At 41.3% G+C, this 12961-nt stretch overlaps 1 protein-coding gene across 13 annotated transcripts in view; it reads right to left on the bottom strand.

Moving 5' to 3' along the window:
- Nucleotides 1-1118: 1118 nt before the first annotated feature.
- baz2ba (bromodomain adjacent to zinc finger domain, 2Ba) overlaps nucleotides 1119-12961 on the bottom strand; it is a 64929-nt gene continuing 53086 nt past the window's right edge. For 6 of the 13 annotated variants that reach the window (XM_034880079.1, XM_034880089.1, XM_034880097.1 and 3 more), the window contains 18 exons: nucleotides 12860-12925; nucleotides 12353-12493; nucleotides 11504-11758; nucleotides 10687-10910; nucleotides 10110-10184; nucleotides 9792-10023; nucleotides 9623-9685; nucleotides 8877-9021; nucleotides 7703-8496; nucleotides 7280-7538; nucleotides 6864-7019; nucleotides 6409-6569; nucleotides 5973-6301; nucleotides 5258-5393; nucleotides 5017-5163; nucleotides 4014-4315; nucleotides 2743-2886; nucleotides 1119-2588 (listed from right to left, as the gene is read on the bottom strand). In XM_034880079.1, coding sequence (XP_034735970.1) covers nucleotides 2432-2588; nucleotides 2743-2886; nucleotides 4014-4315; nucleotides 5017-5163; nucleotides 5258-5393; nucleotides 5973-6301; nucleotides 6409-6569; nucleotides 6864-7019; nucleotides 7280-7538; nucleotides 7703-8496; nucleotides 8877-9021; nucleotides 9623-9685; nucleotides 9792-10023; nucleotides 10110-10184; nucleotides 10687-10910; nucleotides 11504-11758; nucleotides 12353-12493; nucleotides 12860-12925 — 3786 coding nt within the window. In that variant the 3' untranslated portion in view covers nucleotides 1119-2431. The remainder of the gene's footprint in view (nucleotides 2589-2742; nucleotides 2887-4013; nucleotides 4316-5016; nucleotides 5164-5257; nucleotides 5394-5972; nucleotides 6302-6408; nucleotides 6570-6863; nucleotides 7020-7279; nucleotides 7539-7702; nucleotides 8497-8876; nucleotides 9022-9622; nucleotides 9686-9791; nucleotides 10024-10109; nucleotides 10185-10686; nucleotides 10911-11503; nucleotides 11759-12352; nucleotides 12494-12859; nucleotides 12926-12961) is intronic. The other 7 variants (XM_034880106.1, XM_034880148.1, XM_034880132.1 and 4 more) reach the window with 2 other exon arrangements.

Here is a 12961-nt window from a genome sequence, read left to right as displayed (position 1 = left end):
CACAAACACACACACACTAAAGTTTGGGGTCACTTACTGATTTCCTTACCACTCCATCATAAACAGAACACCAGCTGATCTGGGTGGGGTTAGATAACCCTTTTGCAATTTAAAAAAAACAATGCAACTGATCTCAGCTGGTATTCTGTCTATAATTGAGTGCAATGGAAATTTCTAAGTAAGCCCAAACTTTTGACCGGTAGTGTATATTTTGTATAAGAATAGTTTTGATGTTTATTTGCTGTTGTTGTTTATCTAGTTCATTGCATGATGCATTTTGTCTGTAAAAAGAAAAAAAGAGTATGTATGGTCTTGAGGACTTGAACACTCAGTAGTCCGGTCTTCCTAATTGACACTTCACGTGTGCATGTGTGTATTTGACTTGCCACCATGGGATAATGTACCTTTGAAAACACCATGTAGCCACTTCAGATTGGTAAAGCAGGGTGATGTGAAGTAGGCCTACATTTAATGTAGCACTTTTCCTTACTAGAATTGTAAGGTACTTTACTTTACTTAAGTCTTCCATGTTATTTTACTTTTTACTTCTACTCCACTACACTTCAAAGGGAAATATTGCACTTTTTTACTCAACTGCGTTTATTTTACAGCCTTATAGTTACTGGTTACTTTTCAGGTTAAGACAGCTACAGACAACACATATGATCGGTTTATAAAATATGATATATTGTTATGCAATAAATTACTCAAAAATATATCAATTAGTTATAGTTAGCTACACCTCAGACAACTACAATAAAATGCTGATTACATATAAATTCTTCAAATGTAAAACTGACAGTATAGTTTCTGAATGAAAAGTACATTTTCTTCCCATTACTTCTGTAGTAACACAATTTCATATGCAGGACTTGGATCTGTTCCCAGTGTGGATACACTTTTTTTTTTTCCCAAACCTTTGAATGTTAAGCTTGAGAAAACATGCCCTTATGAAATAGTCTCTACACCTAGTACCTTGATTGTGGTAAGAAATGAATACATGGTTTCTAATTTTAAAAAATGATAATAAAATGGATTAATAAACACATCTACTGTTCCACGCATTTTATCAAAAGCAGTTCCGTAGGATGGAAGTGAAATAAAACATGTTGAGGTTGTTTCCGTTGAAAAACATCCTTTAATAGGTCCGTGCCACACACTAGTGAAAAATAAAGCTTCTACAAAAGAATGATACTTTTATTCCACAATATCTTAAATAAAGTAACTTCAAGTACTCTTGACTTGGGTACAAAAAAATCTAGCTGCCTCCATCAGGCCACAACACACAGCAAGGTTCAACACAGTGGTTACAAATGGCCTTAGGTCCTCTGTATTGTGGCAGATTACGAGGAAATGCATCATGGAAGCATAACTGAATGCTTGTTGTTCCTTTTTTTTCTGCTGTGGATGGTGAGGAATGATTTCTGTATCACTGTCCAACTTCGGAGGCCTTGTTGAATTGAAATCATATTAAAAAAAAAAGAATTCCATCATAACAATGAAAACTAAAAACAATAACATCCCCTACATGCCCCTGTTGGAAGGGTAGGCACTACCAAGATTAAGGATACCACAGTGTTTGCAGAGGATATGTATATACTGTACAAACAATATTTATGATAATGTTTTCATCACGTTCACTAAAATAGAATGCTACAATCATTCTAAGGCATAAACAATATCTTAATATTCTTAAACAATTTTTTACACATTGTTCCAAACAAGACATAATATTGACATTAATAAACAGTATATACACATGAATCACCATTGTCTAACTGTTCTTCTGCTGTTCCTGTAAATAAATGCAGAGTTACAGTTTGAACAAATGAATACAGTCCTCTGATGCCCCAAAAGCACTGAACAGTGTAAACAGTTTTTTTTTTCTTGGCTTTGTTTGATATTTGGGAGAAAAATTATAACACAAAGACACATTCCTTTTTTAATTCAAAGCAGTTCTGCTGATTCTTCCTTTTCATAGAAAATGAAGTGGACCTTGATTCATAAATAATTATTAGAAAATTAAATACATTCACTATAATACGATTAAATAACAAAAGACTATTTACAAGTAGTGGAAAGTATTCTAGCGCAGACACATCAGTGACAGTTGAGGATTATTCAGTGCAGTGTTCTGAGACAGGGAATGGTATTGCACTACGACACCCCATTTCTCTGGGACTCTTTGGGGCTTTTATCCCTGTTGTAATAAAATCCAGTGCACCTTATGTAACAACTTCTTTTTTTTTCTTTTTCTTTTTTTTTTTAAAGGTGACATCTCTCTTAAGCACACCATGGGTTCCTTATTAAGGATTTGACTTCTTCCATCTTGCAAAGCCACAATCTCCATCAGAAAATAAAAGTAAAAGTAAAACCTGGTGCTCCGATATGAAAAGTTGAACGGGTTTATGGGCAAAATCAGAACAGACGTTTAGTTTGTTTGTTTCAGAAGCTCAGTCCAGCGCTTCTCAAAGAACTTCCTCATGTTATGACCAGCTCGACCAATGTCCGAATTGTCTTCATTGTATTTTTCACAGTTATCAAAGACCAAGTTGACATCAATGATGAAAGTCTCCAGGTTTTGATACCTGAAAATAAATAAAAAATGAAATAGTCTTCATGAGAGAAGTACAACTTACTAAAACTTATTTTCTGAAAAACACCACTCTGACTTTAATTTGTGTGCAAACGCCCTGAAAGCTTTCAGAAGAAAGAGAACAAACAGAAGTGATGGGAACTTACTGGCTGCTCACAAGCTTCTCCCGTATGGTGGAGAAGTCCATCGGTTTCTTGATGACCTTCCTGTAGCCAGGGACCGATTTCAGGTTGACAGGTGTGAGAAAAGGCCATGCATCCTGATGCCGCTCCAACTCAGCAAGGAGTACCCTAATGAACACACACAAATAAGCACGCATATGGTTAGACACAGAAAAAGCTGTGGGTATCACAATGACGAGCTGTCTTCCACTGGGAAGTTCATCATTCTGTTCTTCCTCTAAAGCGGCTATAATCAGTATTTTTTATTTTAACAATGGATTAAAGCAGTGCTGTAGTAGTTGAGATTGGTCTTGGTCTCAAGACTGCTTTTTTTGAAGGTCTCGTCTCAGAATCGACTGCTTTTTTGACTGTGTCTTGTCTCAGTTTCAGATAAAGAGGACTCTGGATTTTATTATAAGACCGGTCGAGACCACAACTGCCTTTTTATAAAAAGAAATTTAACACTTATGGCAATAAAAGAGGTGAATGAAGAAGAATCCTAATTTTTTTTCTGTGGGGGTGTTTTTATGGGAATATGGATCATTCGGATCAATTTGAGGAGTGCCTCTGGATAGCATTTTCCACGTATAACTGTGTCATGCAGTGTGTAACTCGCACTTGTCTTGACTCGGTCTTGATCCACTGATTTTGGTGATGACTTGATCTCGGTTTGGGTGGTCTGGATTACAACACTGGATCAATGTACTGTACATGTCGCTGGTAGTAACAAACCCACACAGAATGATCAACAACAACAATCAACTCTGCAGTTCCCCTCAGCTCAACAGAGGTTCACTAGAGTCTTTCAGCTCATTGTTTTGGTTTTATGGCCTCCAACGTGATTGTTTGTTCATATTTTGGGCCACAGCAGAAGTTGGTAGAGAGCAAAACAGAGTGAACTCTTAATGAATGATAATGTTGCAAAAACATTGTTAAAGTTTATAAATGATGTAAGAGGTTTCGTAATGTGTGTTTTCATAGGCTAATACCAACCAGCAGTAGCCAAAAATGAATTAGGCTGATAGCTGACTGGAAATGACTAAATTGGATTTGTTACAAGAAGACCTGTAATCTCAGGGTTGAACCACAAAATAATCTTATCCACTGATAAAGAGAAAAAAAAACATCAGCTCCCTGCGACGTCTTAATGCAGTCCTGCAGGAGATGGCAGTGACGGTACAAGTGATTAGAAAAGGGGGATAAATAGGTGAAGGATTCAACAGAAGGACAAGTGTGAACAAGCCAGGGGCACGTACCTGCATAACCCCAGATCCCTGTTGTTGTCTCTAGCTGTCTTGGCTCGCTTCACACACACAGGGCTCTCCTGATTGGCTGCTGGCAGAGCAGGTGCGTTCTCTTCTGTTTTCCTCTTCCTGCTGGTGTCTTTTGCTGCTTTCTTGGGTGTGCTGCTGGCGCTGGCCGGGTCCTCCTCCGGTACTTCCCCGTTACCTGCCTGCTTCACGTTCTTCTTCCCCTCTCCACCTTTCTTACCACCTCCTGCGCTGGATGCTACAGGTTTGTTTGGAGGTTTTCTGTTTTTGGGAGATGGGCCACTTGCCTGCACAGAGGGAATAATGCATTCTTTGAGATTTGGTACAATTAAAACTTATCGTATAGTGTTTATCATGCTAATATTAGCCTTTTCTAAACTATTAGTTAAATTTGTCATTTCTTACACAACCAAACATATTTTTTCTTTTGCTGACCACATCTACTGTACATAAAAACATTACGTTGAGCTTGACATAAAATATGTTGTTTCTCAGAATTTTATGAATAGGAATAGAGAGTTTTATTGTCCCAGAGCGGGATAAATGCCAAATCCATTCTGCAGACAATAAAACGTAATTAAACGAGAACTGTATAATCCTTGCAGTTGTTTCGAAGGCTTGAAGCCTTTGTTGTTTTCTCTCTCATTCCTCCCTTATTTCCTCCCACCTCTCTATTGTCTACTTGCAAATGAAGGCATAAAAAATCTCCAAAATACTTAAAATAAGATTTCTTAAAAAGTGCATGAAAACGATTGGATTTTTAGCGAGGGCTGGTGCAAAAATATCATTCTTCTACAGTTTGAATCCAAAAATCAAATCTGTTTTGGCTGTCACATATCAACATTAGCAAATGTTGTATTTAGTGCGGATATCCTTTCAGAGGAAAATGTAAATGAAAAGGAATAAATGCACAAATACCAACCTTGTATTCTCTCTACAAGCGATAAACTGCAGAGAGATGACAATGCATTACAGAGGGCTCTGGTACCTTGGATATGCAGGCCGGGCAGTACCAGTCTCCCTCTGGGATACAGGTGATCTTGGGTTTGTGACAGTAAGTGTGGCAGCCTTTATCACAGCCATCACACAGCAGGAGAAGGTCCTCGTTGTCCCCCTTCCTGCACATCTGGCAATACTAAAAGAAAAGCAAATGCATCAACTTTAAACAAGTGTACACTTCCTAAAGACTTTTTTATTTGTATTTAGCGGGGCGGAAAAATGCTGCTCACCACTTTCATAATTGACCTCTCCCAGGCGATAGACTTCTGCAGTTGTTGAATACACATGGCCAACTGAGCAGCACTACGCACTTCAGTCAGCGCCTTCCTCCACACCTTCATACCATGGGCCACCTCCTCTTCACCGCTAACAAAGGAAAATGAGGAATGATGAGAAACAAAAACATGCACATACCATGTACTTGACTATGTGGGCGTATTTACACACAAACACAAAGCACTAAACTATATCAGCTGAACCAGCCTCCAACAAGACAGCAGACCATAAAGAGCTCCAACTGTGCAGAGACAGGCATGAAGATTGGGGGGGTACCAAGGAAAGGTACACACCGATTTTGTTACAGGGAATTTCATGCAGATAGAGTGAAAACCTGTGAAAGTGTACACTGTACAGTGGGAAACATGAGTATGCCCATAACCAAGGTTAATGATGCACAACACCATGCAGATGTCCGCAGAAAGAACAAAAACAAGCCAGTAAACACAATGCCTACACAGGAAATAAAACTGAGTGGAGTCCCCCAACCCACCCAAGAAACTGCACAAGACCAAAGAAACCAAAATGCAACAAGCCACCACAAAAATCTGCTGTGAAAGCAGCAAAGACCCTCCCTGTTTGAGTAGTATGGGAAACATAAAGCACACACAGAGAGAGGAGAGGGTCTTAGTGGGAGAGTGGGGAGCTTTGGTTGGAGAAATGACCTACCCTTCCCTGTCAGCACTAGTGGATGGGGCGGGGGCAGGGACAGTGACCGTACCGACATTATCCAGCCTGATCTGAATGGTGGTACCTAAGGGGCTCCTCAGGTACCTTCTCTCGATGTTGCGCTCCAGATCAGCCAGACGTGTCACTGCTATGTCCAGCGGGTTGTCCAGGTGACGCATCACCCCGCCCTTCTCCCCCCGCTCCTCCAGATACTCCTTGGGGTCCTTGTCTCCCACGTGTGCAGACGCTGGCGTTAATTTGGTGAAGGGTTTGTGCTCGTAATACACCAGGTCCTCTCGCTCAGATTGAGGGTCCGGAAATGTCCAGCCCTGGGAGAGGAAATCATAGGTTTAGGCTTTTGGCCTTTGATGACACCCTGGTTCAACATGTTTCTTACACCACTTACACAACGTGTATGGTTGTGTGAGGGTTTTACCTTGACCTGCAGGCTGGCTGCAGTCACCTTCCTCTCCAGCTCCTCTACCTGTTGCAGCACGGCAATGTCCATCTCCATCGCCTGCTCCTCAACACACCAGCCCCGCACAGACTCCACACTGACCTGGCTCTCCTCCAGCTCATGGAGCTCGATCATGGCCACTGAAGGTACGGCATGAGGGATATTAGACAGTCAGCCATGAATAAACAGACAAACACACTCACTGGTGCAGGTGAACACACGAGAAACGTGGCCACACATTCACGGATAAGTAGCTTGGTCATAAATAATACAGTGTTTGCATCAGAGATGCATGAGGGATCAAGCTTCTAAGTTGAACATCAGCACTTAAAATCTGTATCTATAGCTATAAAAATCTACCTTCTACATATATACATACCGATATATGCTATATACAGGGAGTGTGTACTCAGCGGTGGTGTTGAGGCACTTACCATCTTTGTGTTTGGTGCAGACCTGGGGGATGATCTCTGTGTATTTCTGCATTTGCCTCTGTAGGCCCTTCTCCCTCATGCCTCGGCTGTGGAGAGCACCGACTAAAGCCCTCAGCTCCTCGATGTCAGACACCCGCCACCACCCTGTCAGCATCTCTGAGAAAGTGAGCACAAACATCCACGTAAACTACAAGACACCAAACATACATCACTGTAAAAAGGCACTCCACTCAGTCATGTTATACCCACATGAAATTGCGTACAACAGAGCAGAATGTTCCCTAATCCAATTATCTTGGATTGTTCATGCAAGTTACATTTTTTCCAGGCAGGTGAATTTTTTTTCAATCAGAAAATGGAGGTTCATTACGGCCTTCATTGTTTTCTCTCTCAGTGCTTATTTTTTGGTCACTCACCATCTGGAATAGGCCGAGGTATGGTGTGGTCCAGGGATTTGGGCATCTCTAGGGTAGGAGAGGGGATGGATGAGGTTTTTTCAATGCGAGGTAAAGGGGATTCACTTTTGCTGGAGACACTTGCTGTCGTGTTGCCCTCCAGAGAGTGACCCAGCATGGGGCTGGGACTAGGGCTGCTGCACAGAGGCAGGCTGGGACTTATCATGCCACAGGGCCAGCTTCCGAAAGAAACTCCTAGCAATGAAGCACCAGCCTTCACCTGGAGAGAAAAGAGAAAAAATAAGGGTCAAGGGTGAGGGAGGTGGAGGAAAATAAAACTGCGAGTCACAGGTTAGGTGATCTAGTATGTGGTGATCTGGAACATGGCAGAAATAACTGTACAGAACACAACTGTCTCTACTTGTGTCCGGCCAGCAGCCTCACCTGCAGGGCGGATAGTGGGTAGTTGAGGAGGCCAGCTGGGTGGTGCGGGCTGGCTGAGGCTGAAGCAGCAGAAGGGGTGAGAGGCAGGGCAGGGGACTGAGGTGGGGATCTTGGCCTGGCTGGGGTAGAGGTCGCCTGGGGAGACACACGGGGCGCTGTGGGAGGAATTGTGGTGATGGAAGTGACGTCACAGGGGTTGCGAGGGAGCAGACTGAACCAGTGTCCACTCCTCTCTGTCAAGACTCTGAGTAGCTGGTCGTTGGCTTGGAATGACAAGTACGGAGATGAGGTTGGAGGAGTGTTCCCTGGGCTTTCATGTGGGACTGGCAGGCACGGGACAGATAAAGAGGTTGAGGCTAGGGGAGGGATGTTTGTAGTGTCTTTAAAAGAGGTTTTTTTTGCTACTGCCGGCTCAGAGGTACTGTGAATGGGGGAGGATGATGTTACCGTGCTTGTTGCAACAGGAGTGCCCACAGGGCTGCCGTTATGTCTCACACGGGGAATCTCCTTGTCCTCTGCCATTACAGTGTCTTTGCCAAAGTCCTTGCCGTCATCCCGGAATGTGAACAGTTTGGAATTACAGCCCGGCTGCTGGTAGAAGAGGGCCGTGGAGTTTTTCTTCCTCTCCTTTTCCTCCTCGTTCTCTTGCTCCAAGCCTTGTGTTCTAATGCTCTGTCCATCGAGGTTGGTGGCGTTCTCCTTCTGCAACTCGATCTCCTGAGGTTCCTCTTTGACCTGGACCTCCTCTGCCGCTCTCCTCCTTCTCTGTCGCTCCTCCTCCAGTTCCTCTGGAGCTGCAGGGAAATGAGAGGGCCAACGTTAATGTGGCTGAAAACACCACTACTGTAAGTAATAGTACAGCTGACCGCTGATTATTCTGGGACATTGTTCTACGCTTGGTTCCGGCAGAAAAGTAGAGTTGTGTCAGATTATTAGTGTTTACAGATGCAATCTCAAATTAGTTAGAATAAAGATAAACTAAAAAATCATCAGCACATTTCACACTGCCAAAAAACAGCTGAACATGCAGCTTACAATCTTGTATTTACATCAAAATCCGAGAATTTTTATTTTCCAGACTGAGCATAAAATGTGCTATGCAATCAGATGAGCAAATTGGAGCATCTTAGCATTGGAATTCATCAAACTCTAATGGGTGTTGTGTCGTAACTACCTTCTCCACTCTCCATGGCTTCAATGAAGACCCCTCCGCAGTGGGGGAGCACCCAGTACCGGCGGCGGTAACGGTCCTGGCCATACATCATGGAGCGTAGAGAATGGGATATCTCAAACAGCTTTCGCCTGGTCTGATGATGTTGCTGCAATGGTAAAAGACATCCTCTGTGATTTCTTTGTTTTTCTGATTCACGTATACACTTTGAGGAAATCAAAGCTTCCTCATTCTTTTGTAATCACTGTGATATATTGAACATGACATGCTATGCTAATGAGATAATTTATTAAGCTAATTAATGCCTTCATTAGCAAAAAGCCCTATGTCAGCGTACATGCTCATAAAAAAGTAGTAAACACACTTTCAATACACCGTATATTAAAGCATTTAGAGGTTGTAGCTATTTTATCATCTTCCATAATTTGATCTACTATCTAGAGTGTAGGAGGTGTTTGTGGTGTTAACTCCAATGCATTGTGTAGAATTGTATTTAAAAAATAAACACATCTTCATGGCAACATACAATAACATCCTGCATAACCATGTACAATGTTGATGGGAAGCAAACATAAAAATAAGACTTTTTCATTCTTCATTTATCTTTTCATAGTTTTTTACTAGATTTTTTAAATCTCAATGTGTGTCCTGTTTTTTATCACACAATAGCAGGTTCAAATAACCATGCATTCATGTTTTGTTATTACCTTTGTCACAGCACTTTAAAGACATATTAAAGAAGAACACACCTTGGCTAATTTCTCTATCTGCTTCTCCAGCTCCTCCAGACTGGTGGCTTGGTCAACCTCATCCTGGCAGGACAAAACAAATAATTGTTTTTAAATTATTAAATGTCTGCGAGCAAGCCTTCAAGGTCAGTTTAAATAGCGGATCTATAGATGGATCTATCGTTTTTACCTCATCATAGGTCTCCACTTTTTTAACCTTCTTAATTTCTTCCTCCTCCTCGTCCTCCTCGTCCTCTGCCTGGTCATCACTGTCGTCATCGTCGTCATCATCATCGTCGCTGTCTCCGCCCAGTTTCCTCTTGCGTTTGGCGGCAGAGGACGGAGTGCCCATAGACTGGTTCTCTTCAACCCCCATACTGGCCTCCCTCCTCCCAGTACGTTTGGCATGAATGGTCTTCAACCTGCATTAACACACACATGTTCAGCATGATAGTGTACAAAAAAAATCATTGCATTATTTATTGTTTTAGGATTAAAGTAAACCTACTTCTTCAGTTTTCCCTCCATGATGACCTTGTCCTTCCTCATGTTTGCCATCTGATCCAGGTTCTTGTCAATCTCACTGGAAGTGGAAATGTAATCCTGTCAGTTACAATAGTGCCGATATACGTCCGTGTTTTTGGTACTTTTAGAAAGCAATAACAGATGTATCAGTAAAAGTTCATGGCGCCTGGCAATTATCTCTATCCAAAGTAAAACGTTTAATAAGCTCAAACCCTGAAGCACAAATGAATACTTGCATAATTTCATTACAACCAAAAAGGACTCTACTGCAAATTACTGCTCCCTACTGATGCTTTTGTAAGCATTTTCCACTGCATCACTAAAACACACCATTAGTGGCTGATGCATAACTTCAGTGTTATGCAACATAAAACGCATACAGAACATGGCAGATGAACATATATTTTGTGATTTTAATTATGTGAATCCAGAGGTAAAGGCAGTATTGTAGACCACTCTATAGCCATTTACCAACGTGACACTGATGCAAAATAAATTAAGAGTACAGTGGAGAGTTAGATGGCCCCAATTTATTTTTCAGTTTCAGCTGCATCTCCTACCTGATAACAGCTTTGCTGCAGGCCAGCTCATTAGCCAGGAAGCCCAGGATTGAGGCCTTCTGGGTGGGCTTGTGGGCCTGGAAGGCCTTGGTCTTTAGACTGAGGGCCAGAGGGGCCAGCTCAGTATTGGCACAATGGGCTCCCATGTACATCTGTAGCACCTCAGACACATTATCCCTGTTGATGCCAACATTGGTCAGGTGGTCCCCCAGCATGGTTTTTGTCTGATAGAGGAGGAAAGGATAACCCATAAAGTAAACTTGATGAACATGTACTTGATGACTGTGAATTAAGTATTAATTTATTTAGAATTCGGGAAAAAAGTCCTTACATCTTAAATCTGAACACTACAATCAAAAATAATGAAATAACAATGAAATAAAACAGTGCTACTTCCAGTCTAATGCAGTCCTGCATTTGAATTGGACTTAAAAAATTATGCAGAAGCAAATTAAAAGTACCCATTCTAAGAATTAGTCTCTTTCAGAGTAAATTAATGACATGCATTAATTTTTAAGCGATATGTTATAATTTTATAGGTGCTTTAGTAGGTAGAAGGTCTATGTACATAATGTTGATGTATATTTTAAATCTAAGGGATGTAACATATTTACTGTGTTTAACTTACGTTTGTCATGCAAAACAATGTATAACTATACTAATAAACTTATGTAGTATAATGCTGTAAACCAATACCAGATAGAGCAATACATGCCATATTTTCCTTTCAGGTGTAATTCTCAAGCTGGGCCCACTGGTTCAAAAAATATAATACATAGGTACAATGCATGCCTTGATGAACTTTAAACTAGCTCACCTTTTGTCCAGGTGGCAAACCGGGATCACAGACTGCCAGAGAAAGCAGTTTGACCAGAAGGTCTTGAACCTGGCCCATGCTGTCCCCCACATTGAGCAGGCCCTCCTGTAGCATGCCCAGGGTAGGCACATCCACATTCAAATCAAGCCCCAAAACCTTCCCGAAGCCTCGCAGGAACTGCATCAGCATCAGGCAGTTAGACACGGCACGTCCTGGTAAGATGAGTCCAGGAATGCGGGAGAACTCAGGGAGAGGCTGCATAGGAAAGGAGTTAGGAGTGTTGTTGTATGTGTAAGAGAGACATTAAATCCAATTTAGACTCCTAATCTATGATCTTAACATTTATGGGAAAATGGATAAACAGCTGTCATTATATCTCACATCTGCTAACTGTTATCAAGATGGTGCTTTCCAATTTATGGAAATGACTGAATCATTTTTACATTATGCAGTACTAGTCTTTAACCACTTGAGGGAACACAACTCCACACAAAAAGGCTCCCTACATGTGGTCTTATCGTTAGTACTGCCCCTCAGGAAAATGTTAAACTTACTAGGAATAGTAATATAATAATACTAATACTACTACTACTACTATTAATAATATTTATTATTAATATTATTATTATTATTATTATTATTATTAATAATAATAGTCATAACTATTATTATTATAATAGCTGACAGGAATTTAGTGACTGACGATTCAATGTATTTAACAGCACTGGAATGAGAAAAAAACTGACAATCTACATTACATTAAAGTGTGTATAGGCTAAAATTTGATTATAATTTTTTTTAGGCGATCAACTTCACACCCAAAGCACTGGCAGCTACTATCTTAACTACCTTATGATCAGACAGACACATGTCTTCATTTGGCTTCTTCAGTTCCCTCGCTATCTCCAGCTCCAGCCTTCGTTGCTCCAGTTTGCGCTCTTTGTTCAGTCGCTTCTCATCCCTTTTTTCCTGCCGCAAGCGCTCACGCTCCTGGAGAGTCCAAAATTCAAGAGAGCATTAAGGAAGCAAAGTGTGTGTGTGTGTGTGTGTGTGTGTGTGTGTGTGTGTGTGTGTGCGTGCGTGTGTGTGTGTGAAAACAGACAAGAAGGTTTACTTGACTTTGCTGAGCAGTATTAGAATTCAGCCTAATGCTGCTGTGCATTCAAAAGAAAAGTGCTTGAGGGCCAGAATCTTTTGACTTGGTAAGTATGTAGAAAAAAAAAATGAATGGAAGAAAAGAGTGAAAAAAGAAAAAAAAAGAAAGCAGGAATCCATCCAGGGAATAATGACTTTGGCTCTTTTTATGGAGTGGACTGTGTGTGTATGTCTGCATTTATTTGTGTGCATATGGGCTACCTCTGCTTTCTTGCGAGCCTCAACAGCCTTCATCAGCATTATATGTTGCCTCCTCCTCTCTCTCTCCTAGAGTGGTAAAAACACAGGCCCATTAACAGGCAC

Source organism: Etheostoma cragini, chromosome 1, assembly GCF_013103735.1.
Source record: "Etheostoma cragini isolate CJK2018 chromosome 1, CSU_Ecrag_1.0, whole genome shotgun sequence".
Taxonomy (NCBI): Eukaryota; Metazoa; Chordata; class Actinopteri; order Perciformes; family Percidae; genus Etheostoma; species Etheostoma cragini.
This window is presented reverse-complemented; position numbering and strand designations above follow the sequence as displayed.